The sequence below is a fragment of the Harpegnathos saltator genome, unplaced genomic scaffold, assembly GCF_003227715.2.
Source record: "Harpegnathos saltator strain DR-91 unplaced genomic scaffold, Hsal_v8.6 scaffold54, whole genome shotgun sequence".
NCBI lineage: Eukaryota > Metazoa > Arthropoda > Insecta > Hymenoptera > Formicidae > Harpegnathos > Harpegnathos saltator.
The window spans coordinates 1,238,019-1,265,914 of record NW_020230360.1 but is presented as its reverse complement, the minus strand read 5'-3'; the positions used below and the strand labels follow the sequence as shown (position 1 = coordinate 1,265,914).

The following is a 27,896-nucleotide window of genomic DNA, read 5'->3' as shown; positions in this document are numbered from 1 at the left end:
ATCAGTCATTGCAAGTACTTATAAGAGAAACAATCACCAGATTATTCTCGAATAATGCTGTATGAAGTATTTCAGCACGTCATTTTTCCTTATGTGTTTCTTTATAACAATTCGATAAAGTTCATTTAAATTGTTATGCGATAGTACATTTCCAAGTTCGAGAAACACTTCCTCCATATACTTTATAATAATTTGTGCATTATCCGAGCAAAACAAGTATTTCAAAATATCTATATCCGTGGTATTTTTGTATTTTTCAAACAACATCTGCGATATAGCTTCGTTGGCCAAACTCATACCGGCACAATATACCCAATCCTTCCACCATGGTGAAAATCTATGTTTGCGAAAAATATCAACCATTAGCGAAGTTTAAGTTTGTATCATGTGACCGATCAAACATATGGCGGAACAAGTAATAAACAGATATGTTTAAAAAGAGATATGTTTAAAATTTGTATAGAATATAAAGATTTACTTGTTTTTATCAGGATCGAGTAAATAGCCAGACAATTTTGTCGTAGCAGTCATTTGACACTTTCTATGCCCTAATTTGCAAGCCCATCTTGTTCCTAATAATCTCAGTGTTTTATACATATTGTTCTCATAATTTTTTTCTTCGTATTCCAAATTTTGAAGTAAGCCATCCAGTATTTGACGCACTTCTTCCTAGGTTAAAGAATATTGATATCACATGAATATCGAAATGGCAACAGTTTGAAATAAGAGCATTATAATTTAATTTTAGTACTTCGCGTTGTTTATCGGGAACAGATATTTATATACATATATAACTACGTGATACATGCGTGACATATATCTCAACTTATATGTACATTTTTATAATCAGGAACAGAGTATTTTCTATATATTGGTCTGAATAATTCATTTTTAATATTATGAAACTTTTTTATGACATTTGCAGACTACGTGTCCCATAATTAACTAATGAACTGATGAAATTCGGTTTACCGTGCCTACCTTGATATGTTTCATTCCCGTAGCCGGATTATTCCAAATAGGCCACATAAACGATAGAATATTAAACAGGGGATACCAGGCTATGTAACTTACATCGTGCTCTGACTTAACCACGTATCCATAATTTCATTAATTCCAACCATTTGATTCGTACTGTCAAGTCTACGTTGTAAGGTGATCCAAAGATTAGAAGGAGTGGCAGAACGAAACTTACTATAAAGAGAAAAGTTCAACGTTACGTATATGTGTGCGCGCACGTGTGTATGTTTTATGTCATTAATAATTTATAAATCTTACAATACAAAACACATTTTTACTTAATCACGTGTTCAGTTGAACCATTTAACGTAAGTGCATAAATATACCGAAATTCTACGTAATAAATAATATGCCCCTCTTAAGCCCGATTAATTAATTAACACAAACCATATAGATTTGAAATAGTATAAATTCTGTCGTACATATAGTTATTTTTAGAAGCAATTATAGTGAAATGTTATATATAATGATGCTACAATGTGTTACTTACAATTTGTCAAAATATTCTGTGACAGCTAATTGAAATTTATTCCATGTGGTCATACGCTCTATCATGCGTAAAAGAGCAAAACCTAAAACAGTACATTAAAACGAAACAATTTTATTAATTTACATAGAGTAAGGACTAAGTTTCATAATTTGTATGGCATTTTCTTCCAAAGATAAATGAATATTTTTTTAAAATCTCCAGTTAAACACTAACCTTTATTATAATACCAACGAGAACAGAGGGAGACATCGATCTCATCCGCAATTCGTGCATTATATTCGGAAAGAGCTATCATCTGACAGTTAGTTTCATACTGAAATGTTGACTGAAGAATTTGGATTGCATAGAGATCTGTTAATTGTGAACCGATGAAAATCTAAAATAAATCATTCTGATATAAAATATACTAAACTTCTGATACTAAAATATACGCTGGTGTACAAATTAACATAACGCAAATGTACTCCATATTCCAGCAAACATAACGGTAGTATCAGGTGTAGTAAAAAGAAATCCATTATTTTTCCAATAGATAGCTTTAGTTATCTGTATCTCGCGTTGTATAAGTCCGATCGGGTTCCACTAGATGGCGTTAGAAAGATGAGATTTCGTACTAAAAAAACTTTTCTGACAGTTTTGTGATTAGTTGACTCAGATTTGTTTGAGCGCGCGTCAAAGATGCGCAAAACTAAGTACACTAGCAAAGAGAAAATACGCTATATTTTACAGTTTTTCTTCGATAAAGGCGGAAACGCAAGCCAGGCGGTTGAAAATGTGAATAGTGTTTATGGTCCTGATACTGTAACAGCCAATTACACGCAATTTTGGTTTCGTCGATTCCGTTCCGGTAATTTCGATGTCAAAGATGCACCACGCACTGGAAAGCCAATTGTCGAAAATATCGATAAAATCATGGACATTGTCGAGTCCGACCGTCATGTAAGCACTGTTTCGATTGCCCAAGAGCTAAAGATTGCACAAAAAACCGTTTGGAACCATTTGAATAAGGCTGGATACAAAAAGAAGCTCGATGTATGGGTGCCACACGAGTTAACGAAAAAAAACCTCATGGACCGAATTTCCATCTGCGAATCGCTGTTGAATCGCAACAAAATCGACCCATTTCTGAAGCGGTTGATCACTGGTGATGAAAAGTGGATCACTTACGACAACGTCAAGCGAAAACGGTCGTGGTCGAATCGCGGTGAGCCGGCGGAAACGGTGGCCAAGCCAGGATTGACGGCCAGGAAGGTTTTGCTGTGTGTTTGGTGGGATTGGCAGGGAATTATCTATATCTATGGAGGCAACAGTAAGCGACAAGAGGCGTGCGCGCGCGACGAGAAGCGAGCGAACGCGAACGACGAGCGAGCGAGCGCAAGCGACAAGAGGCGGCAGCCCAGCGCTCTCTACGCGCTCATTGGCTCACATGTTTCAATTAATAACTCGATAATTATTGCCAATTTGACATTATGGCACATGACTTTTCTTCTCGGCTACACCCAATCTACCAGTACACAAAATATTAATGATCACATTCCGGACACCCTGTATACACATGTATGCCTAAAATAAATATAACATGTTACTAAAATACTACAGGACAGTTACTGTATATAACGAGACCGTAACTTATGTATAACAGTTATGTATAACAGTTATGTTATGAGGTTTCAGGCAAATGTTATATGGCTGAAATATAAAAATTACATAAAATGTGTGACGATAACCCTTATAACTGTCATGCTTACAAAATTAAATATTTGTCATTCTATTAATTCTTTCCACATTAGCAGTAGCGGTATTCCATATTCAATGAGGTTTGCATATGATTGTAAAACGATTAGAAAAATTAAAAAATATCTTCCACACCGATCATTTGCCTTTAAATCCAAAAATTTCTCGCCTTCTAGTAATGTTGATAGTTATATATATTAACCTGGTTCATGATATAATGACTGTAAAGCTTCGATAGTGATTCGCCTATCCACAGGTCGGCCCATCGAGACTGAGTAACCACTGCTGTAAACAGCTGACGTGCCATTTGGTGTGAAATGACCTCACCGATATGAGCCTTGCGGCCAGGGAAATCGATATCTTTATCATATAGAACATCTTTTTCGCTGTAAATTGTGAATTAACATAATCAGGTGATGACATGTAGAAATGGCAGTATGCTTTTCTACAATTTAGCTCCTTCATAAATTACATAAACGTATGAAGTTAATTTAAAAGTTCTAATAACGAAACCCATTAAACACTGCATGATAATAATGTGACATATATTTTATTGTTAGATATGTGAATTAGTTCGGTCCATCTGGCGGTCAATTGCTGTACTATGTAATTTTCTAATCTCTGTCTATTAAAGGCTTTATTTTTTAGTTTTGATATCTGACAATAATATTCAGTTGATAAACGTTTGGGTTTGTAACAACAACATCGTGTTTATCTGATTTGAAAATGTCGAAATTCGAGCCAAAAAAAGCATCATCTCCGAGAAGTTCTTATTTTCATTTGAAGAAAACAGTCGCTGAAGCTCATCGAATGCTCGTAGAAGCTTATGGTGAAAGTGTTCCCACCATGCAGAGAATCATGCAGAGAATGGTTTCGACGTTTCAAAAGTGATGATTTCAGTGTCGATGACAAACCTCGTTCAGGTCAGCCGAAGAAGTTCGAGAACGAGGAATTGCAGGCGCTAATCGATGAAGATCAGTGTCAATCGCAATATGAGCTCGCGCAATTATTGAATATTGATCGATCAACAATTTCTGTGCGTTTGGCAGCCACGAAAAAAATTAACAAAGAAGGAAGATGGGTGCCGTACGAACTGAAAGAAAGAGTCATCGAGAGGCGAAAAGCCATGTCTGAAATCTTGCCTGCCAGGCAAAAAAGAAAAGGTTTCTTGCATCGTATTGTGACTGGAGACGAGAAGTGGATATATTTCGATAATCTCAAACGAAGGAAATCCATTAGCGACCCAGGAAAACCATCCACATCGATACCAAAGCGGAATATTCACGGCAAGAAAGTAGTGCTCTGTATATGGTGGGACCAGAAAGGTGTAGTGTATCATGAACTATTAAAACAGAGCCAAACCATTACTGCCGAACTTTACCAACAACAACTGATCCATTTAAACAACGCATTGAAGAATAAAGTCTTTTTTGGAAGAAAAAACAGACCGAATTAATTCACACACGTAATATATACCTATATATTATAAGACCAAAACATCCCATTGAATTTATTGTATTATTGGGGAACACTATGTGATTCCTCCTAGGCAATACACCGATTAATCCCATAAAGAATGTCAAGTAATAATCGGCAGCTGCAATTATATTCGTTGCATATTGTAGCATCTTCTTTTGCGACATGTGCCAAATGGTGTCTCTCTTAGATATTTCACTCTTTGTACGATTATCATTGTCTTCAAGCAGAGCAATGAACACGTTGGAAGGAAATATCGGAGGCGTATCACCAAAATACGTCTTGTTTAAATGTAAGTCATAGTTTTCTGTAAATATTTCGGGTACATTCGAGAAAACTTTAAAATTCTTAGGATATAGTGTAGATATGTTGAAAATTGCCTTTAATCCGGGCTTATCCCAACATGGAAACACTCTCCGAGCCATATTAGGTTGTGTGATGATTAACCTATCGTTAGAACATATTGTAAATATAAAATATTTAACCATTCTATAACGTAAACGATGTGGAAAAAAGTTTTCTACATATATGGATAAATTATACATAGAAAAAATCGGATAAATTAGCATGTGTCGCGATGGTAGAGAGTAGCGCGCTCGAATGCTAGAGCTTGTAGTGCAGCCCATTTAGTCTAACAATAGCTGTCGACGTACTTTTTTCCCTTAGTTACGCGACGGCAACTATTGCTAAGCAAAGTGGTTCGCTAAAAATTCGAACGTCCGAGCGCGCCATCCAGTACCGCCGCGACACACGCTAATTCATCCCATTTATTCCATGCATAACTCCGTCCATTTTAAAGATTTTTGCAAAATGCTATTTGATCCTTTTCTTTGTTTCAATCAGCTGTATGTCTCTATTGGCTATTTGAGTTATCAAACATAATGCACATATATGAATTATACAAGATGTTCCATAACTCGCTACAAGAAATTCGTGGGGATATAGAACGAATTAAGACAAACATATAGCCTCATACCGTTTTGCGATATTCGCAATAAGTGTTGAATTAATAATTAAAGAAATGTGACGAGTGAACGCACACAGATATGCATACCCGTATTATTGCGCGTCCAATCGATTCAGCAACTGTTGTCGGTATGTGATGAAGAGAAGGACAATGTTCCGCGCTGTTTGTCTTATCTTAACGGCGAGATGCCATTCCTAGATCTCGCCGCACGCCAGCTGAATCGATTAGATCGCGTTAAGTCCGAACGACTCTTCCAATATTATCTCGGCGCACGATCACTTATTAGACTTTTATGATTCATAACTCGATAATTATCACGAAAATTGCAAAACAGTATGGGAATTTTATATTTGTCTTAATCTGCCATATGTTCCCATGTTACGAATTCGTTGTATCGACTTATGAGATATTCTCTACATAACTCATTATATTAATATTGTCTGCATATGATCTCACAAAATTGTACGAAATTTAATTTATATATATGTCAATATTGAAAAAAGGCTGGTATACAAATGTAAATTATGTAAATGCTTGTTTTCGCAGTTATGATCATTTTTAATTGATTTATATACCGACATAGGGATTATGAATAAATACTTTGTCGATAAATATTTTACAAGAAAACGTTGAATTAATCGGTTTTACTTTTGATTTTTACGAATGATATAAACCAGTGAACTATATAAACCAGTATAACCAGCATAACAGTTGTACCAGCAGAAAAGAATGTTTACATACAATGGTTAGCAGTATGATTCTCGTAAATTCTTACCTTGTTTTCTCAAGATTTGTTCCACTTTTCTTGTATTCGTATTTAACTACACCGTTCCAAGAACGGTTCCAAGGACGACGAATAGTAGAGCCAATTGTCAAGTTATAAGTCCCAGGAACTATTACTTTATCAAACAGCAAATCCAAAATCTGCGAGTGTTTGCAATAACGGTAGCCAGTTAATCTGTAGCTTTCAAGTGAGTTGGTATTTACAACCTTTATCCGACTGTTGATATCCATTTCATAGGCGTGCAAACTTATGATTCTTATAGAATTTTCAATAATGATAGTAATATCACTTAAACAAACAACTACGTTCCAAATCGGATTTATTAGCGCATATATTAGGATATTTATGTTATATCGAATTGGCCGAGAGTTAGAAACCAGTAAATCATTATAAGAGGAAACATCCGAGCAATGTTGCAGGTCCATATCTAAAGATTGATCATGATCGGTAGCAATGTAGTCTGGCAGAACAGCGGCGCACATCGAAATGTAACTTAACAATAATATTAGGAATTCCATGTAAATATATCTCAAAGACATATATGTACCTATATGAGGAACTATTTGTTAGCAGAACGAAATATTAATTAATGATATGTTTTAATAAAATTATTGTTCCATAATATTGTTACATAATGATATCAATGTAAAAAAATTAATACAACGGATATAAGGAATTCAATATCTCTTACCTAAGTAGATATATGTTCTGTATTTGATATTTCCACTTCTAGTGTTCGTTGCCTACTACCGTATGTAGCATAAATACAGCTTCTGATATAGAGGTCCGTTTATTAAAATATAAACACAAATCACGCAACAATAAGTTACGTTTTGAAAAACACCTTGACGCTAGATTGATTACATACAAAGAATTTTGCCAGGTAATAGCATATTTAGTTATTAATGATAACCTGAACTGATACTAAACAATATGGAAAATATCATATTTCATATATTACTTCGGAAATTTTACTGAATTTAACAATTTTATAAACTTTGACAAAACATCGCAAAGATTGACAAGAAAAATTGTTTTAAAAACTTTAAAAAGAATAAACTTTTTACGATATTTGTTCAGCATAATTTTAATGTCTATTTATAAGAAAAAAGCGACAAACATGTTAACTTTTGAAATAATCCATATTATTTTCAACAAACTTCTTTCATCTTTCGGGCAGCTGGCAAATTCTATTTCGATAAAAAGATTGTGATTTCACTTAATAATATCAATAAAAGGTTTTTTCATCCCTAATTATAATTTTGTGGAGAAAGTCATTTTGTTTGAATTGTAACAACTAGGACATTATCGTATCAGAATGTCTCACAGTTTTCGGCATTCCACTACGTTCTGCATCAATAACATCAAAATGGTCACTTCGAAACCCACTTTGAAACCATTTTATAAATTGTATGGATCACAGCATCTTCACCTAAATCGAAACAAATCATTTTGGTGGCTTCAATAGCAATTTTCTTTAACCAGAGCACAAAAATACAGTGCTTAATATACTTCTTCTGAGAAGACTTGGTGCAAATTACTGTTCTTTGAGTTTATTTCGCAAGTAGAGAAAAGTTATGGGACGTTTGAAAGGGTAAAACTGATACTTCAAAATCCCAAAATAGTAGGAAAAAATTTTAATTTATAACAGAATTATAACTGATTGAATGTAAAGATCGATCTCTTTTGTATATCTAATACACTCATCGATCTCATTTGCATATCTAATATGTACTTAATTAAATCAGTGCTTTTACATTTACTTGTTCTTAAATAATATTTTGAATTTAAAGACTTTTTACCGCCATAATATAGTTTTGAAAGGACGTTATTTATATTTAAAATGCTATGTGACTCATTTACATTTTTGAGATCAATATGATCTCAAAAATCGATTGTGTTCCTGACGGCTGCTGACAAGACGCATGCCCCCTAACAATAAAGCAATTAATTGCTTTGCGCTCGACTTACGCCATAATATTTTGTATTTCTACCACGGAAAGAACTGTCCTCCAAAGCAAATTAACTGAAAAATAAAACCAGAGTTAATTTGAGTATTATATCCGAAATGACAAGCTGAATTAGACTTAAAGAAATTATTATTATATTTAAATCACAATGAGGTTTTGAAAAAAAAGATAATATCATATTTATAGCCGATATTAGTAATTAACTATAATAGTATAATAATTGTTATAAACGTTTGTAATGTAATAAACTTTTTCTGATATAAGTTCTGTTGGTATCGAACAATTTATATATGGAAAATATCATGTTTCATATACCACTTCGCAAATTTTATGGAATGTAACAAATTTATAAATTATAATGAAACATATCGCGGAGATTAACAAGAAGAATTGCTTTGGAAACTTACAAAATAGAATAAACTTATTACTTATTTACTATAAATATGTTACTTATTATATTGAGAAATAAAAAAAACTTGATACGATAAAATTTGATATATTAATATTAAAATTAGTATTTTATAGGAAAATGAATAGAATTTATCGAGATAAGCAAATTCAATAAAGTATACTTTTATTGTCTAATTCAGTAGGCTATACTTTATTTATTTATCTTTGAGACAACTTAAAAAAGATTGCGCTGCCTAGATTCTTAAGCTATTTGAGATTAACGGATATATATAGTGGACACTTATGAAAGATTTATTATATATTGTATTACAATATTTAGCATTTGGAATTACTTCTAATGTTGCATTAAAATTAATGAAGTCAAATATATACATAAAGTTTTCACTTAAAATATTCACAATAATTAAATATCCAGGAAACTTCAGGAATTAAATATCGCAGTATTATTTTGGATACTTCCAGATTATCCTGGTATATTTTCAGAACATTTTTTTATTTTGAAAATATCCCATGATATCCTGGACATATTCAGGATCATCTTCAGGACATCTTGTAATGTCTGTGTTTGGAAAAAGTTCAACAAAGAGACAGTTTCTCCACCTTCTCAATATCAATAACAAAAACGGACGTTACGCACATACAACCTTATCTTCATTGTCAAGTTTTAGGAAAGTGATTTCTTATATCAAATATGGATAATTATATAGTAATATATGTTATTATCATGTAATATACAATGTGTGTATACAAATATGCAATGTACGTGTAAATAAAAAATATGAAAATGTAATAATAATAAAAACAAAAAATGTAAGAACAATAAAAACATGAATATGTGAGAATAACGTGATAATAAAATACAATAAAAATGCAATTATAAAAAACAAACTTCACAATTTTAAAAACAGACATCTCAATTCACTGCCCTATTTGCAATAACCTTCAGGTTGGCCACTATGTTCATTTGAACTTTGTTACATGTTGTAAACTCGCTCGTCCAGAAATTATATGTCTTCCTGTATCTCATTCAAACCGGATAAATTATTTTTCGTATTTTTAAAATTCTTTGTATTTGCGCTGATTTTATTATATATATGTCACTCGTGTTTATTTTTAGTAAATAAGCATTATCTTCTGCAAATTTTGTAATCTGAAATAGGTCATTTTGATAAGTTCATAACAGAGTTTAAATATTCATTTTTATCCATTTCTAACTTTAACAAGAAATAAATTGTTATACGTGTATTACGTGTTTGAAAATGAAATTTGAATTAATTAAAAATATTGAACTCAAAGTAAACAGAAGATACATACTATATTGAAATGTTCATCTAAATATACATTCATTATCATTTCACCCAATAGTTTTATGTTTAAAGAAGTGTCTAGCCACCTAAAAAGTAAAAATAATTAAATGAATCAGTAACAGAAGCGTTATGCTCTCTCGCGATCAGTCACTGCAAATGCTTATAGGAGAAACAATTACCATGTCACTAACTTCAAATAATTTTTTATGATATGTTCCAGAACATCATCTTTCCGTATGTGTTTCTTTATGACAATGCGATAAAGTTCATTCATATCGTTATATAATAATATATTTGCAAATTCGAGAAGCAACATTTCATTCATATACTTTACGATAATTTGTGCATCTTCTGAGCAAAACAAGTACTTCAAAATATCTATATCCGTGATATTTTTGTATTTTTTAAACAGCGTCTGCGATATAAGTTTGTTGGCCGAAATCATGCCGGCGCAATATACCCAATCCTTCCACCATGGTGAAATTCTGTGTGCAAAAAATAACAACCATTAGCGAAGTTGAATCATGTAATCAATCAAACATATGGCGTAATAAGTAATAAAGAAATATGTTTAAAAGGATTTTTATAGAATATAAAGGTTTACTTGTTATTATCAGGATCGAAGAGATGCCCAGATAATTTTCTCGTAGCAACTGCTTGACAATTTTTATGTCCTAACTTGCAAGCCCATCTTGTTGCTAATAATCTCAATGTCTTGTACATATTGTCTTCATCAACTTTTTCTTCTTCATATCCCAAATTTTCAAATAAGCCGTCCAACATTTGACGTAGATTTTCCTAGATGACATCAAAGAATATTGATAACACATGAATATTGAATTGAGGACATTATAATTTAATTCTAGTACTGTATCTCGTGTTGTTCATCGGAAAGTATTATTTATATAAATGTACAACTACAAATATATACATAAAACACATATATATGATAACACATGCATATTTTTATGATCAAAAACAGTTTCCTTTCTATATTTTTGTCAAAATAATTCATCTTCAATATTATAAAGCTTTTTTTATAATCGTAGACTACGCGTTCCTTAATTAACTTATTTGACGAAATTTGGTCTACCTTGATATGTTCCACTTCCCGATAATTCCAAATAGGCCACATGAAGGATATAATATTAAACATCGGATACCAGGCTACGTAATTTACATCGCGCTTTAGGTAGCTTACAATTTTCCAGAACCTGGATGAAGATACGCAGCCTTGTGTCATAAAGTAATATGCATCATCAATCAATTGCGCGCGATTGAGGACATTTATTTCATTATAATTATTAGAGTGCAAGAAAATTTCGATTCGATTCCAACTTTCTTCATCATAATTCACGCGAAAGTATCCTGTTGTAAATTAAATAATCATTATATTGTTACTAATTTACATTTGTATTCACCGGAAACTATTGTAAATAAAATAAAAAAATATATTATGTCAAAGTTGTTTTACGCTCTAAAGTCACGGATAGCGTCGCGGACTTATCTGGTATATATACACTCACCATTTTGTTCTACATTAAATAAAACAAAGTCAATATTCGGCGCTATTTTAGTCATTGCAATTTCGGAACTAGTTATCCAAATATCACTAGTCAAGTGGTAACCCGCGGAGTGATATAAAATATAAGTTATTGGTATTATCCATGTGGATTTTGTCATGTCGGCACTACCAGTGATATTTAATCTCACTGTATTATTTTTAGGATCGTAAAAGACGTGCATGACAGGATAGTATCTTTGATCTAACCACGTATCCATAATTTCCTTAATTCTAAACTCTTGATTGTCTGTGTTATTAAGAATATGTTGTAGAATGATCCACAAATCGTAAGGTGTGGCTGAACGAAACTTACTATAAAGAGAAAAATGCCACGTTTGAGAGCGTGTACGCAATTTATGAATTTTACAATACAGACACTAAACTCATTTTTACTTAACTATATGTTCAATTGAACCTTTTACCGTAAATGCACAAATATCATATAAAAAATTTCTGTGTAATAAATAATATGTCCCTTTTAAGCCCGATTAATTAATGAATATGTACAGATATAAATTTTGATAATGTCAGTTTTGTCGTACATATAGTTATCTTTAAAAGCAACACCTAACAGCGAAGTATTATATAATGATGCTACAAAGTGTTACTTACAATTCGTCCAAATATTTTTTGACAGCTAGTTGAAATTTATCCCGTGTCATCATATATTCTATCATACGTAAGAGAGCGAAACCTATAAACAAAACAGTACGATGACGCGTAACAAGTTTATTTGGTTTAAATGAAGTAAGGACAAAGTCTCATAATTTATGTGGCATTTTCTTCCAACGATAAATGAATATTTTTTTTAAATCTCCAGTTAAACACTAACCTTTATTATAATACCAACGAGAACAGAGAACAACATCAATCTCATCCGCGACTCGTACATTATATTTGGAAAGAGCTCTCATCTGACAGTTAGTTTCATACTGAAATGTTGACTGAAGAATTTCGATTGCATAGAGGTCCATTAATTGCGAACCGCTGTAAATCTAAAATAAATTATTCTGATACAACTAAAATGTAGGCTAGTGCACGAATTAATATTACGCAAATGTACTCCTTGCTCTAATAAACATAAATATATACTGACTATGTTATTGTAATATAACGAAATTTAACACGTTATATGATTTAACAAATAAATTGCAAGCAAGTTATAAAAATATAAGTTATATATATTAATAAATATAAGTTTAATATATTAATAAATATAAGTTGCAATACATATTAAATGTAATTTTCTTTTCATGTAGAATTGCAGTTATGTGACAAAAATGTAACATGTTATTAAAATGTTACAGGACTGTTACACTATATTGGATACTTTGAAGCTCTATAACAGTTAGGAAGTTTTGGGGAAATCTTATACAACTGAAATATAAATTAAATATTTCCCATTAATTACTTTTATATGTGATATGTAACGATAAGACTTATCCATCATGCATACAAAATCAAATTTTACTTTAAATTTAAAAGTATGTCGCTCTCTAGTAATGTTGACAGGTATATATTAACCTTATCTATGATATAATGACTGTAAAGCTCCGATAGTGATTCGCCTATCCACAGGTCAGCCCACCGAGACTGAGTAACCACTGCTGTAAACGGGTGACGTGCCATTTGGTGTGAAATTACCTTGCGGATATAAACCTTGCGACCAGGGAAATCGAAATTTTCATGATATAGAACATCCTTTTCGCTGTAAATTGTGAATTAATATGACCAGGTAATGTAAATATTACAGTGCGCATATAATTGGACTCCTTTATAAGTCATATGAACATTTAAACGTAAAGTTGACGTTAAAATTTCTAACAGCGAAACGCATTAAGCACAGAATGATGATAATAACATGATACAATATATTATAAGAGTCATGTACAATATATCCCAGTCAGAACATTGATTCGATGTTGATGATGGTTGAATTAATGTTGGGAAGATCCATGAATCAATAAGGATCGTTGAATCAACATTATAATTCCGTATTTGTCGGTGGAAAATCAACGTCGAATCAACGTTATAATTCCGACTGGGATGTTAAAGCGCAGTTACATTATTGAGCAAAACAATATAATATTTATGTAATGTTAGTATTACTCGTGCGATACTTTACTCCGTCATTTCTTCTCTTTTGACTTTAAATCGCGCCGCAAGAGAGAGAATTAACAGATGCACAGTCTAAAAGATAATTTGTGTGCAATGTTACCAATGCCGTGTGAGTTATTCAAAGTAAATTTTATGCTATGATATCGTTGGCGTCATTATCGGTATCACTGGATTGATCTAGGATCTTTAAAAACTTCCCAGCAAACAAAATATTACATGTAACTTTTAGTTGTAATTTCTGACTCAATGATATAACTGTTATATAAAACGTTATATAACAGTTACATTATTATTACAACTAATAGATATATTACATGGTACGTTATATTTACTGGGTTGTATATGCTACAGTACTTGAATTGTATGTATTATGTACCTATATATCATAAGACCAAAACATCCCATTGAGTTTATTCTATTATCTGGGAAGAATATATGATCCCTCCTCGGCAATAGAATGGATAAATTCGTAAAGGACATCAAATACGAATTGACAAGTACGATTGCTCCTATTGCATCTTTTAGAATCTTCTTTTGCGACGTGTACCAAAAGAAATCAGTCTCCACTTTAATAATTTTAAGTCTGACGTTGTCTTCAAGCAGAGCAATAAACACGTTGGAAGGAGACATCAAAGGCGTATCATTAAAATATCTCCAGCATGCACGTGAATCACAGTGTCCTCCGAATGATGTGGGCATATTCGAGAAGGCTCTAAATTTGTTGAAATATTTAACAGATATATTGAAAATTGCCTTTAATCCGGGCTCGTCCCAACATGGAAATATTCTCCGAGCCATGTTACTTTGGAAGATGATTAACCTATCGTAAGAGCATATCATCATAAACATAAAATTTCTAATCGTTCTATAATGTGCCGCGAGAATGCCGCGAAAAGAATTTTATATATGAACATTATGGAAAAAGTTGGATGAATTAGTGTGCGTCGCGATGGTAGTGGGTAACGCGCTCGGCCGCTCTCAGTAAGAAATGACTCGTCGACCTATGTCGAAACGGTGTCAAATAGTTATCGATTTCAATCTTTTGACATTGATTCAATGTCGTTTCGACATCGATCGGCGAATCATTTCTCGCTGAGACGCGAGATTGTAGCGGGGCCTAATAACAGTTGCCGGCGTTCGTCTAACAACAGTTGCCGTCGTGCACCGCACTAAGCCGAGAGACTCCTGTAATATCATCTCGGCATACACTCACTTATTAGATTTTTATGATTAATAACTCAATAATTATCACGAATATCGGAGTAGGACTTCTACATTTGTCTTAATCCGCTCTATGTTTCCATGTTATGAATTCCGGTTATCGATTTATGAGATATTCTCTACATAACTCAATATTAATATTGTCTGCGTAGGTTCGCGTAAAATTATACAAAAATTTATTTATACATATATTAATACTTAAGATGCTAAAAGATTGCTACACAAATGCAAATTATGTAAATGTTTGTTTTCGTAGTTCATTTTTAATTGGCTTACATATCGACATAGGGATTATTGGCAAATATTCTGTCGATAAATATATTTATTAAATATATTATATATTTATTGAATATATTTAATAAAAAACTGTCGAATTAATCGTTTTTATCTTTGATTTCTTCTCATGATAACAACATAAACCAATATAACCAGCAGACATTTGAAGCAATAGAAGAAAATATTTACCTGCAATGGTTAGCAGTATATTTAATGATTCACGAATTCTTACCTTCCTTCCACAAAATTTGTTCCACTTTTCTCGTGTTCGTATTTAATTACACCTTTCCAAGGAAAAGAATCAACGTGGAAGTAGATTGTCAAGTTATAAATTCCAGGAACTATTATTTTATCAAACCGCAAATCCAAAATCTGCGATTGTTTGCAATAACGGTAGCCAATAAGCGCATAGTTTTTAAATAAGGAAATATTTATAGCTTTTAGACTTATCTGACTGTTAATACACAATCCATAAGTGTGGAAACTTATCTCTCTAATTGGATTTTCAACAATGATTATAATACTCTCTATACCGTAGACTCTATTCCAATATGGATATAATATTTGTAAATTTATGTTATATCTAGTTGGCCGCGAGTTATGAAATAGTAAATCATTATAAGAAGAATCATCCAAGCAATTTGTTATGTCCATATTTAAACATTGATCATTATCCGTATCAAAATTTTCGGGCGGCAGAATAGCAGCGCAGAGCGAAATGTAGGTTAATAAAAATATTAGAGATTCCATGTAAATATTTCTCAAAAACATATTTATACCTATATGGAGCATTTATTTGTTGGTAGAGACAACTATTAGTTAATAATAAGTTTTAATATGAGATCATTGTTATATAATATTCTTACTTAATGTTGATATTAATGTAAGAAGAATAATACAAGAATAATATAATATAAGAAGTTCCATGTTTCTTACCTAAATAGATATATATTCTATATTTGATATTTCCATTCCTAGTGCTCGTTGCCGACTACCGTACACAACACAAGTACAGTTTCTGATATAGGGGTCCGTTAGCTAAACAAAAGAAGTATAAATACAAACTAAACAATAATAAGTTGCATATTGAAAAACACTTTGACAACACTTAGATTGACTACATACAAAGAAGGTATTGCTTTGCAAGATAATAACATATAAGTTGTTGTTGATATATCGAATAATTGATATGGAAAATATCATATTTTATATACTATTTCGCAAATTTCATTGAATGTAACAAATTTATAAATTACGATGAAACATATCGCGAAGGTTGACAAAAAGAATTATTTTGAAAGTTTTCAAAGTACAAACATTTTATTTATTTATTATAAATATGTCAGTTATTATATTGAAAAATGAATAAAACTTGTTATGACAAAATTTGATATATTAATTTGATATAATAATATTAAAATTGATATTTTATGAGAAAATAAATAGAATTTAATAAATATATATATTTATGTGTATGTAATACGTGAAATCTAAATTTATTGTGCTCTCAGCAAATTTTGAAATTCTATATCATTACCGATACTAATTTAATGATTTTGAAATTTCCAAAAGTCGATAAGTTAACGAAAGTTACCAAAAGGGCATTATTATAACAATGTATTCTTGATAGCAAGTAGAATAAAAAAGTCTAATATTATTTTCTTTATAAATAGCGAGATATCGTAAGTTAAATATTGAAAAAGTTGCTAAGTTCTCCTTAAATATCTCAAAACATATTAGGCAAATAAAAAAAATGTTTGAGACAAAAGTTGTTGAAATTAATTTGTAAATAAGATGATACAATAAAAATTGGGGTTTCTATTTAAAAAAAGTAGTGATCAGTGAATATCTCGAAAGTGGCGCCATCTGTAAACAAACCGATGTAGTTGTCTTATGTCCTCTTCGAAACCATACAACTTTTGTCTGAAACATTTTGGTTTATCGGGCTCAATTTTCCAGATATTTGGATCGACTATTTACAATGGACATCCTGTGTATATGCGAATCTATTATTATCATAGAAAATTTACCTTATATTGCTAAAGATAATGATATTCGATATGCATATACAGGGTGTTTGATAGCTGATCATGCAGACGAAAGTTAGAGATCGATTGGGTGTAGCCGAGAAGAAAAGTCATGTACCATAATGTCAAATTGGCAATAATTATCCAGTTATTAATTAAAACATGTGAGCCAACGAGCGCGTAGAGAGCGGAGAGCGACCGCAGTAAGCACGTAGACATTTGATACAGGCGGAGTCAGCGAGTATCGATAGGCAAGCGCGCGCGGCGAGGGGCAACGTAAGCGACAAGAGGCGATCGCGCGCGACGAGGAGCGAGCGAGCTTTTTCTTTATAGCTTTTTCCTTATAGCTTGCTCGCTCCTCGTTGTTCGCGCTCGCTCGCTCTTCGTCGCGCTCGCTCGCCTCTTGTCGCTTACGCTCGCTCGCTCCTCGTCGTTCACGCTCACTCGCCCCTCGTCGCGCGCGTTCGCTTCTTGTTGTTTACGTTGCCCCTCGCCGCGCGCGCTCGCCTATCGACACTCGCTTATTCCGCCTGTATCAAATGTCTATGTGCTTATTGCGGTCGCCCTCCGCTCCCTACGCGCTCGTTGGCTCACATGTTTTAATTAATAACTCGATAACTATTGCCAATTTGACATTATGATACATGACTTTTCTTTTCAGCTACACCCAATCTATCTCCAACTTTCGTCTGCATGATCAGCTATCAAACACCCTGTATATATAACTGTATATGTCTGAGATCAGATTCATAATCAGCAACCCCAAAAACCCATATATATAGTTTTCAGTCCAGGTTTTCCGGTTTATAGTTTAAAGTTTACAGGTTTAATGCTCATGAGGTTGTTGGGCTCTAACTGCGCATGGTTTGGAATTCATTATGTTATCTTAAAATGGCCGTAACTTTGCAAGGAAAAATCGTAGATGACCATTCGACAGCTCACAGCTCATGTTGAAGGGAAAGAGTAGTACTAAATGATGCAATTAGAAGAAAAGAGCTAAAAAATTTTGTGCGTCCTATACATAACCTCAAAAGCAGCCCAGAAAGCCATTTTTCGAGTATATAACCTCAAATATCTCAAAATCCTGACGTGATGGGCCAATTCTGACCTCGGATTCGGATTCTACGTAGAAAATTACTTGGGAAACGATCCTCAGCTGCCTAACAACAAAACATTGTAGACCTGTGTTATTGAGTTATTAATGACAGAAATCTGAGGAATGGGAGCGCGCCGACATAGATAACTGTAGAAGCGTTGCAGTTGCTTAGGCCGCAGAGCGGCCCAGTTGATCCAGAAACTAATGCCGGTGCGCAGCGAGGGGAAAGAAAATGCGCTGCTATTCGTTATTTTATCTCGCCGGACCTACGTCCCGCCGCACGCCGCCAACAGTTGTTGGGTCGAGTAGGCCGCGCTGTGGCCTAAGTAGCTGCAACACTTCTCCAATCATCTATGTCGGCGCGCTCCCATTCCTCAGATTTCTGTCATTAATAACTCGATAATTATTGCGAGTCTCGCAAAACGGTATAGGACTTTTATGTTTATCTTAACCCAATCTACCTTCACATTTCTGGTTGGCAACTTATAATCAACCACCCTGTATATAGTGGACACTTATGAAAGATTTATATTGTATTACAATATTTAGCATTCTGAAATTGCTTCTAATGTTGCATTACAATTAATGAGGTCAAATATATACATAAAGTTTTCACTTAAAATATTCACAATAATTAAATATCCAGGAAACTTCAGGAATTAAATATCGCAGTATTATTTTGGATACTTCCAGGTTATCCTGGGATATTTTCAGAATATTTTCTTACTTTGAAAATATCCCATGATATCCTGGACATATTCAGGATCATCTTGAGGACATCTTGTGCTGTCTGAGTTTGGAAAAGGTTCAAAAAAGAGACAAGTAGTTTCTCCACCTTCTCAGTATCAATAACAAAAATGGACGTTACGCACATACAATCTTATCTTTATTGTCAAGGTTTAGGAAAGTGATTTCTTATATCAAATATGGATAATTATATAGTAATATATCATGTAATATACAATGTGTGTATACAAATATGCAATGTACGTGTAAATAAATAATATGAAAATGTAATAATAATAAAAACAAAAAATGTAAGAACAATAAAAACATGAATATGTGAGAATAACGTGATAATAAAATACAATAAAAATGCAATTATAAAAAACAAACTTCACAATTTTAAAAACAGACATCTCAATTCACTGCCCTATTTGCAATAACCTTCAGGTTGGCCACTATGTTCATTTGAACTCTGTTACATGTTGTAAACTCGCTCGTCCAGAAATTATATGTCTTCCTGTATCTCATTCAAACCGGATAAATTATTTTTCGTATTTTTAAAATTCTTTGTATTTGCGCTGATTTTATTATATATATGTCACTCGTGTTTATTTTTAGTAAATAAGCATTATCTTCTGCAAATTTTGTAATCTGAAATAGGTCATTTTGATAAGTTCATAACAGAGTTTAAATATTCATTTTTATCCATTTCTAACTTTAACAAGAAATAAATTGTTATACGTGTATTACGTGTTTGAAAATGAAATTTGAATTAATTAAAAATATTGAACTCAAAGTAAACAGAAGATACATACTATATTGAAATGTTCATTTAAATATACATTCATTATCATTTCACCCAATAGTTTTATGTTTAAAAAAGAGTCTAGCCACCTGAAAAGTAAAAATAATTAAATGAACAGAAGCGTTCAGCTCTCTCGCGATCAGTCACTGCAAATGCTTATAGGAGAAACAATTACCATGTCACTAACTTCAAATAATTTTTTATGATATGTTCCAGAACATCATCTTTCCGTATGTGTTTCTTTATGACAATGCGATAAAGTTCATTCATATCGTTATATAATAATATATTTGCCAAATCGAGAAGCAACATTTCATTCATATACTTTACGATAATTTGTGCATCTTCTGAGCAAAACAAGTACTTCAAAATATCTATATCCGTGATATTTTTGTATTTTTTAAACAGCGTCTGCGATATAAGTTTGTTGGCCGAAATCATGCCGGCGCAATATACCCAATCCTTCCACCATGGTGAAATTCTGTGTGCAAAAAATAACAACCATTAGCGAAGTTGAATCATGTAATCAATCAAACATATGGCGTAATAAGTAATAAAGAAATATGTTTAAAAGGATTTTTATAGAATATAAAGGTTTACTTGTTATTATCAGGATCGAAGAGATGCCCAGATAATTTTCTCGTAGCAACTGCTTGACAATTTTTATGTCCTAACTTGCAAGCCCATCTTGTTGCTAATAATCTCAATGTCTTGTACATATTGTCTTCATCAACTTTTTCTTCTTCATATCCCAAATTTTCAAATAAGCCGTCCAACATTTGACGTAGATTTTCCTAGATGACATCAAAGAATATTGATAACACATGAATATTGAATTGAGGACATTATAATTTAATTCTAGTACTGTATCTCGTGTTGTTCATCGGAAAGTATTATTTATATAAATGTACAACTACAAATATATACATAAAACACATATATATGATAACACATGCATATTTTTATGATCAAAAACAGTTTCCTTTCTATATTTTTGTCAAAATAATTCATCTTCAATATTATAAAGCTTTTTTCATAATCGTTGTAGACTACGCGTTCCTTAATTAACTTATTTGACGAAATTTGGTCTACCTTGATATGTTCCACTTCCGGACAATTCCAAATAGGCCACATGAAGGATAGAATATTAAACATCGGATACCAGGCTACGTAATTTACATCGCGCTTTAGGTAGCTTACAATTTTCCAGAATCTGAACGGAGATACGCAGCCTTGCATCATAAAGTAATATGCATCATCAATCAATTGCGCGCGATTGAGGACATTTATTTTATTATAATTGTTAGAATGCAAGAAAATTTCGATTCGATTCCAACTTTCTTCATCATAATTCACGCGAAAGTATCCTGTTGTAAATTAAATGATCATTATATTGTTACTAATTTACATTTGTATTCACCGGAAACTATTGTAAATAAAATAAAAAAATATATTATGTCAAAGTTGTTTTACGCTCTGAAGTCACGGATAGCGTCGCGGACTTATCTGATATATATACACTCACCATTTTGTTCTACATTAAATAAAACAAAGTCAATATTCGGCGCTATTTTAGTCATTGCAATCTCGGAACTAGTTATCCAAGTATCACTGGTCAAGTGGTAACCCGCGGAGTGATATAAAATATAAGTTATTGGTATTATCCATATGGGTTTTCTCATGTCGTCACTACCAGTGATATTTAATCTCACTGTATTATTTTTAGGATCGTAAAAGACGTGCATGACAGGATAGTATCTTTGATCTAACCACGTATCCATGATTTCCTTAATTCTAAACTCTTGATTGTCTGTGTTATTAAGAATACGTTGTAGAATGATCCAGAAATCGTAAGGTGTAGCTGAGCGAAACTTACTATAAAGAGAAAAGTGCAACGTTTGCGAGCGTGTACGCAATTTATGAATTTTACAATACAGATACTAAACTCATTTTTGCTTAACTATATGTTCAATTGAATCTTTTACCGTAAATGCACAAATATAAAAAATTTCTGTGTAATAAATAATATGTCCCTTTTAAGCCCGATTAATTAATGAATACGTACAGATATAAATTTTGATAATGTCAGTTTTATCGTACATATAGTTATCTTTAAAAGCAACACCTAACAGCGAAGTATTATATAATGATGCTACAAAGTGTTACTTACAATTCGTCCAAATATTTTTTGACAGCTAGTTGAAATTTATCCCGTGTCATCATATATTCTATCATACGTAAGAGAGCGAAACCTATAAACAAAACAGTACGATGACGCGTAACAAGTTTATTTGGTTTAAATGAAGTAAGGACAAAGTCTCATAATTTATGTGGCATTTTCTTCCAACGATAAATGAATATTTTTTTTAAATCTCCAGTTAAACACTAACCTTTATTATAATACCAACGAGAACAGAGAACAACATCAATCTCATCCGCGACTCGTACATTATATTTGGAAAGAGCTCTCATCTGACAGATAGTTTCATACTGAAATGTTGACTGAAGAATTTCGATTGCATAGAGGTCCATTAATTGCGAACCGCTGTAAATCTAAAATAAATTATTCTGATACAACTTAAATGTAGGCTAGTGCACGAATTAATATTACGCAAATGTACTCCTTGCTCTAATAAACATAAATATATACTGACTATGTTATTGTAATATAACGAAATTTAACACGTTATATGATTTAACAAGTAAATTGTAAGCAAGTTATAAAAATATAAGTTATATATATTAATAAATATAAGTTTAATATATTAATAAATATAAGTTGCAATACATATTAAATGTAATTTTCTTTTCATGTAGAATTGCAGTTATGTGACAAAAATGTAACATGTTATTAAAATGTTACAGGACTGTTACACTATATTGGATACTTTGAAGCTCTATAACAGTTAGGAGGTTTTGGGGAAATCTTATACAACTGAAATATAAATTAAATATTTCCCATTAATTACTTTTATATGTGATATGTAACGATAAGACTTATCCGTCATGCATACAAAATCAAATTTTACTTTAAATTTAAAAGTATGTCGCTCTCTAGTAATGTTGACAGGTATATATTAACCTTGTCTATGATATAATGACTGTAAAGCTTCGATAGTGATTCGCCTATCCACAGGTCAGCCCACCGAGACTGAGTAACCACTGCTGTAAACGGGTGACGTGCCATTTGGTGTGAAATTACCTTGCGGGTATAAACCATGCGACCAGGGAAATCGAAATTTTCATGATATAGAACACCCATTTCGCTGTAAATTGTGAATTAATATGATCAGATAATGTAGATATTACAGTGCGCATATAATTTAACTCCTTTATAAATCATATAAACATATAAACGTAAAGTTGACGTTAAAAGTTCTAACAGCGAAACGCATTAAGCACAGAATGATGATAATAACGTGATACAATATATTATAAGAGTCATGTACAATATATCCCAGTCAGAGCATTGATTCGATGTCGATGATGGTTGAATTAACGTTGGGAAGATCCATGAATCAACAAGGATCGTTGAATCAACATTATAATTCCGCATTTGTTGGTGGAAAATCAACGTCGAATCAACGTTATAATTCCGACTGGGATGTTAAAGCGCAGTTACATTATTGAGCAAAACAATATAATATTTATGTAATGTTAGTATTACTCGCGCGATACTTTGCTCCGTCATTTCTTCTCTTTTGACTTTAAATCGCGCCGCAAGAGAGAGAATTAACAGATGCACAGTCTGAAAAATAATTTGTGTACATTGTTACTAATGCCGTGTGAGTTTTTCAAAGTAAATTTTTTGCTATGATATCGTTGGCGTCATTATCGGTATCACTGGATTGATCTAGGATCTTTAAAAACTTCCCAGCAAACAAAATATTACATGTAACTTTTAGTTGTAATTTCTGACTCAATGATATAACTGTTATATAAAACGTTATATAACAGTTACATTATTATTACAACTAATAGATATATTACATGGTACGTTATATTTACTGGGTTGTATATGCTACAGTACTTGAATTGTATGTATTATGTACCTATATATCATAAGACCAAAACATCCCATTGAGTTTATTCTATTATCTGGGAAGAATATATGATCCCTCCTCGGCAATAGAATGGATAAATTCGTAAAGGACATCAAGTACGAATTGACAAGTACGATTGCTCCTATTGCATCTTTTAGAATCTCTATTTGCGACGTGTGCCAAAAAAAATCAGTCTCCACTTTAATAATTTTAAGTCTGACGTCTTCAAGCAGAGCAATAAACACGTTGGAAGGAGACATCAAAGGCGTATCATTAAAATATGTCCAGCATGCACGTGAATCACAGTGTCCTCCTAATGTTGTGGGCATATTCGAGAAGGCTCTAAATTTGTTGAAATATTTAACAGATATATTGAAAATTGCCTTTAATCCGGGCTCGTCCCAACATGGAAATATTCTCCGAGCCATGTTACTTTGGAAGATGATTAACCTATCGTAAGAGCATATTATCATAAACATAAAATTTCTAATCGTTCTATAATGTGCCGCGAGAATGCCGCGAAAAGAATTTTATATATGAACATTATGGAAAAAGTTGGATGAATTAGCGTACGTCGCGATGGTAGTGGGTAGCGCGCTCGGCCGCTCTCAGTAAGAAATGACTCGTCGATCTATGTCGAAACGGTGTCAAATAGTTATCGATTTCAATCTTTTGACATTGATTCAATGTCGTTTCGACATCGATCGGCGAATCATTTCTCGCTGAGACTCGAAATTGTAGCGGAGCTTAATAACAGTTGCCGGCGTTCGTCTAACAACAGTTGCCGTCGTGCAACTTTTTTTTCCCTTAGTTGCGCGACAACAGCTATTGCTAGGCAAAGTGGTTCGCTACAAGCTCGAGCGAGCGAACATGCCACCTACTACAGCCGCAACGTACACTAATCATCCAATTTTTTCCACGCATAACTCGTCCATTTTTACGATTTTTGCAAAATATTACTTGACTCTTTTCTTTATCTCAATCAGCTCTATGCCCCTATTGGCTAGAGCTACCTCAGTTATCAAGCATAATGCACATGCCTGAATTATATAGGATATTCCATAACTTGCTACTAGGAATTCGTGGAGATATAGAACGAATTAAGACAAACATATAGTCCCACACCATTTTGCGATATTCTCAATAATTATTGAATTATTAATTATAAAAATCTGACGAATAAGCGCGCACAGAGATGTATGATTGGAGGAGAATACAATACATATCGTGGTATTGCGCGGGCAAGTCGATCCAGCAACTGTGATCGATATGTGATGAGACGAAGGACAACGTGCAGCTGTTCATGTCATATCTCGCCGCTCCTACGTCTCATTGTATGCCAGCTCGATCGACTGAACCGCACTAAGCTCGAGAGACTCCTGTAATATCATCTCGGCATACACTCACTTATTAGATTTTTATGATTAATAACTCAATAATTATCACGAATATCGGAGTAGGACTTCTACATTTGTCTTAATCCGCTCTATGTTTCCATGTTATGAATTCCGGTTATCGATTTATGAGATATTCTCTACATAACTCAATATTAATATTGTCTGCGTAGGTTCGCGTAAAATTATACAAAAATTTATTTATACATATATTAATACTTAAGATGCTAAAAGATTGCTACACAAATGCAAATTATGTAAATGCTTGTTTTCGTAGTTCATTTTTAATTGATCATTTTTAATTGGCTTACATATCGACATAGGGATTATTGGCAAATATTCTGTCGATAAATATATTTATTAAATATATTATATATTTATTGAATATATTTAATAAAAAACTGTCGAATTAATCGTTTTTACCTTTGATTTCTTCTCATGATAACAACATAAACCAATATAACTAGCAGACATTTGAAGCAATAGAAGAAAATATTTACCTGCAATGGTTAGCAGTATATTTAATGGTTCACGAATTCTTACCTTCCTTCCACAAAATTTGTTCCACTTTTCTCGTATTCGTATTTAATTATACCTTTCCAAGGGAAAGAATCAACGTGGAAGTAGATTGTCAAGTTATAAATTCCAGGAACTATTATTTTATCAAACTGCAAATCCAAAATCTGCGATTGTTTGCAATAACGGTAACCAGTAAACACATAGTTTTTAAATGAGGAAATATTTATAGCTTTTAGACTTATCTGACTGTTGATACACAATCCATAAGTGTGCAGACTTATCTCTCTAATTGGATTTTCAACAATGATTATAATACTCTCTATACCGTAGACTCTATTCCAATACGGAAATAATATTTGCAAATATATGTTATATCTAGTTGGCCGTGATTTATGAACCAGTAAATCATTATAAGAAGAATCATCCAAGCAATCTGGCATGTTCATGTTTAAACATTGTTCATTATCCGTATCAAAATTTTCGGGCTCCAGAAAAGCGGCGCACAGCGAAATGTAGGTTAATAAAAATATTAGAGATTCCATGTAAATATTTCTCAAAGACATATTTGTACCTATGTGGAGCATTTATTTGTTGGTAGAGACAACTATTAGTTAATAATAAGTTTTAATATGAGATCATTGTTATATAATATTCTTACTTAATGTTGATATTAATGTAAGAAGAATAATACAAGAATAATATAATATAAGAAGTTCCATGTTTCTTACCTAAATAGATATATGTTCTGTACTTGATATTTCCATTCCTAGTGCTCGTTGCCGACTACTGTACACAGCACAAGTACAATTTCTGATATAGGGGTCCGTTAGCTAAACAAAAGAAATATAAATACAAACTAAACAATAATAAGTCGCGTATTGAAAAACACTTTGACAACACTTAAATTGACTACATACAAAGAAGGTATTACTTTGCAAGATAATAACATATAAGTTGTTGTTGGTATATCGAATAATTGATATGGAAAATATCATATTTTATATACTATTTCGCAAATTTCATTGAATGTAACAAATTTATAAATTACGATGAAACATATCGCGAAGGTTGACAAAAAGAATTATTTTGAAAGTTTTCAAAGTACAAACTTTTTACTTATTTATTATAAATATGTCAGTTATTATATTGAAAAATGAATAAAACTTGTTATGACAAAATTTGATATATTAATTTGATATAATAATATTAAAATTGATATTTTATGAGAAAATAAATAGAATTTAATAAATATATATATTTATGTGTATGTAATACGTGAAATCTAAATTTATTGTGCTCTCAGCAAATTTTGAAATTCTATATCATTACCGATACTAATTTAATGATTTTGAAATTTCCAAAAGTCGATAAGTTAACGAAAGTTACCAAAAGGGCATTATTATAACAATGTATTCTTGAGACCAAGTAGAATAAAAAAGTCTAGTATTATTTTTTTTATAAATAGCGAGATATCATAAGTTAAATATTGAAAAAGTTACTAAGTTCTCCTTAAATATCTCAAAACATATTAGGCAAATAAAAAAAATGTTTGAGACAAAAGTTGTTGAAATTAATTTGTAAATAAGATGATACAGTAAAAATTGGGGTTTCTATTTAAAAAAAGTAATGATCAGTGAATATCTCGAAAGTGGCGCCATCTGTAAACAAACCGATGTAGTTGTCTTATGTCCTCTTCGAAACCATACAACTTTTGTCTGAAACATTTTGGTTTATCGGGCTCAATTTTCCAGATATTTGGATCGACTATTTACAATGGACACTCTGTGTATGTGCGAATCTATTATTATCATAAAAAATTTACCTTATATTGCTAAGGATAATGATATTCGATATGCATATATACATATAAATAGATTCATAATAATAGTAGAAAATAAATCATATACATGTCATTAAACATAACATAAATTCGTATGGAATACCGTGT

General features: G+C 32.2%; 4 protein-coding genes across 5 annotated transcripts; all 4 read right to left on the bottom strand.

Annotated features, from left to right (window-relative positions):
* Positions 1-40: 40 nt before the first annotated feature.
* On the bottom strand, positions 41-5,074 carry LOC112589559 (glutamyl aminopeptidase-like). The gene is made up of 7 exons (XM_025303389.1): positions 4,721-5,074; positions 3,447-3,630; positions 1,724-1,886; positions 1,511-1,592; positions 982-1,194; positions 479-669; positions 41-337 (listed from the first exon to the last, which is right to left on the bottom strand). The coding sequence occupies exons 1-5, from the start codon at positions 4,885-4,887 to the stop codon at positions 1,071-1,073; spliced, it is 720 nt and encodes a 239-aa protein (XP_025159174.1). The 5' UTR covers positions 4,888-5,074; the 3' UTR covers positions 41-337; positions 479-669; positions 982-1,070.
* LOC112589538 (aminopeptidase M1-like) lies at positions 5,007-7,212 on the bottom strand. Its single transcript, XM_025303315.1, has 4 exons — positions 7,163-7,212; positions 6,463-6,963; positions 5,101-5,167; positions 5,007-5,027 (listed from the first exon to the last, which is right to left on the bottom strand). The coding sequence occupies exons 2-4, from the start codon at positions 6,951-6,953 to the stop codon at positions 5,007-5,009; spliced, it is 579 nt and encodes a 192-aa protein (XP_025159100.1). The 5' UTR covers positions 6,954-6,963; positions 7,163-7,212.
* A 2,405-nt stretch (positions 7,213-9,617) lies between these two features.
* Positions 9,618-16,319, bottom strand: LOC112589570 (aminopeptidase Ey-like). Of its 2 annotated transcripts, none has more exons than XM_025303410.1 (12): positions 16,275-16,319; positions 15,571-16,117; positions 14,218-14,661; positions 13,248-13,431; positions 12,556-12,718; positions 12,336-12,417; positions 11,686-12,035; positions 11,253-11,527; positions 10,764-10,957; positions 10,339-10,644; positions 10,167-10,245; positions 9,618-10,002 (listed from the first exon to the last, which is right to left on the bottom strand). In XM_025303410.1, the coding sequence occupies exons 2-12, from the start codon at positions 16,107-16,109 to the stop codon at positions 9,880-9,882; spliced, it is 2,739 nt and encodes a 912-aa protein (XP_025159195.1). In that variant the 5' UTR covers positions 16,110-16,117; positions 16,275-16,319; the 3' UTR covers positions 9,618-9,879. The 2 variants fall into 2 exon arrangements, with proteins under 2 accessions (XP_025159195.1, XP_025159196.1); XM_025303411.1 differs by having other exon boundaries at positions 9,625-10,002; positions 15,571-15,710; positions 16,275-16,300.
* A 3,199-nt stretch (positions 16,320-19,518) lies between these two features.
* On the bottom strand, positions 19,519-26,753 carry LOC109504543 (aminopeptidase Ey-like). Its single transcript, XM_025303404.1, has 12 exons — positions 26,677-26,753; positions 25,973-26,519; positions 24,045-24,485; positions 23,075-23,258; positions 22,383-22,545; positions 22,163-22,244; positions 21,518-21,867; positions 21,085-21,359; positions 20,593-20,786; positions 20,168-20,473; positions 20,003-20,081; positions 19,519-19,838 (listed from the first exon to the last, which is right to left on the bottom strand). Exons 2-12 carry the CDS (start codon positions 26,509-26,511, stop codon positions 19,716-19,718), a joined length of 2,736 nt encoding a protein of 911 aa, XP_025159189.1. The 5' UTR covers positions 26,512-26,519; positions 26,677-26,753; the 3' UTR covers positions 19,519-19,715.
* Between the last annotated feature and the right edge of the window lie 1,143 nt (positions 26,754-27,896).

Excerpts from the sequence above, each read along its gene's own strand:
- LOC112589559 (XM_025303389.1), bottom strand. The coding sequence starts at position 4,887 with ATGTCGCAAAAGAAGATGCTACAATATGCAACGAATATAATTGCAGCT. Across the intron at positions 1,593-1,723 it reads TCGTTGGTATTATAATAAAG|GTTTTGCTCTTTTACGCATG; the intron begins GTTAGTGTTTAA and ends GTACTGTTTTAG. Across the intron at positions 1,195-1,510 it reads ACAGAATATTTTGACAAATT|TAAGTTTCGTTCTGCCACTC; the intron begins GTAAGTAACACA and ends TTCTCTTTATAG.
- LOC112589538 (XM_025303315.1), bottom strand. The coding sequence starts at position 6,953 with ATGTGCGCCGCTGTTCTGCCAGACTACATTGCTACCGATCATGATCAA. Across the intron at positions 5,168-6,462 it reads ACAAATCTTGAGAAAACAAG|GTTAATCATCACACAACCTA; the intron begins GTAAGAATTTAC and ends TTCTAACGATAG. Across the intron at positions 5,028-5,100 it reads GGGATAAGCCCGGATTAAAG|AAAACTATGACTTACATTTA; the intron begins GCAATTTTCAAC and ends AAATATTTACAG.
- LOC112589570 (XM_025303410.1), bottom strand. The coding sequence starts at position 16,109 with ATGTTTTTGAGAAATATTTACATGGAATCTCTAATATTTTTATTAACC. Across the intron at positions 12,036-12,335 it reads AAAAAATATTTGGACGAATT|TAAGTTTCGTTCAGCCACAC; the intron begins GTAAGTAACACT and ends TTCTCTTTATAG. Across the intron at positions 10,003-10,166 it reads TAGATGAACATTTCAATATA|ATTACAAAATTTGCAGAAGA; the intron begins GTATGTATCTTC and ends GACCTATTTCAG.
- LOC109504543 (XM_025303404.1), bottom strand. The coding sequence starts at position 26,511 with ATGTCTTTGAGAAATATTTACATGGAATCTCTAATATTTTTATTAACC. Across the intron at positions 24,486-25,972 it reads ACAAATTTTGTGGAAGGAAG|GTTAATCATCTTCCAAAGTA; the intron begins GTAAGAATTCGT and ends CTCTTACGATAG. Across the intron at positions 21,868-22,162 it reads AAAAAATATTTGGACGAATT|TAAGTTTCGCTCAGCTACAC; the intron begins GTAAGTAACACT and ends TTCTCTTTATAG.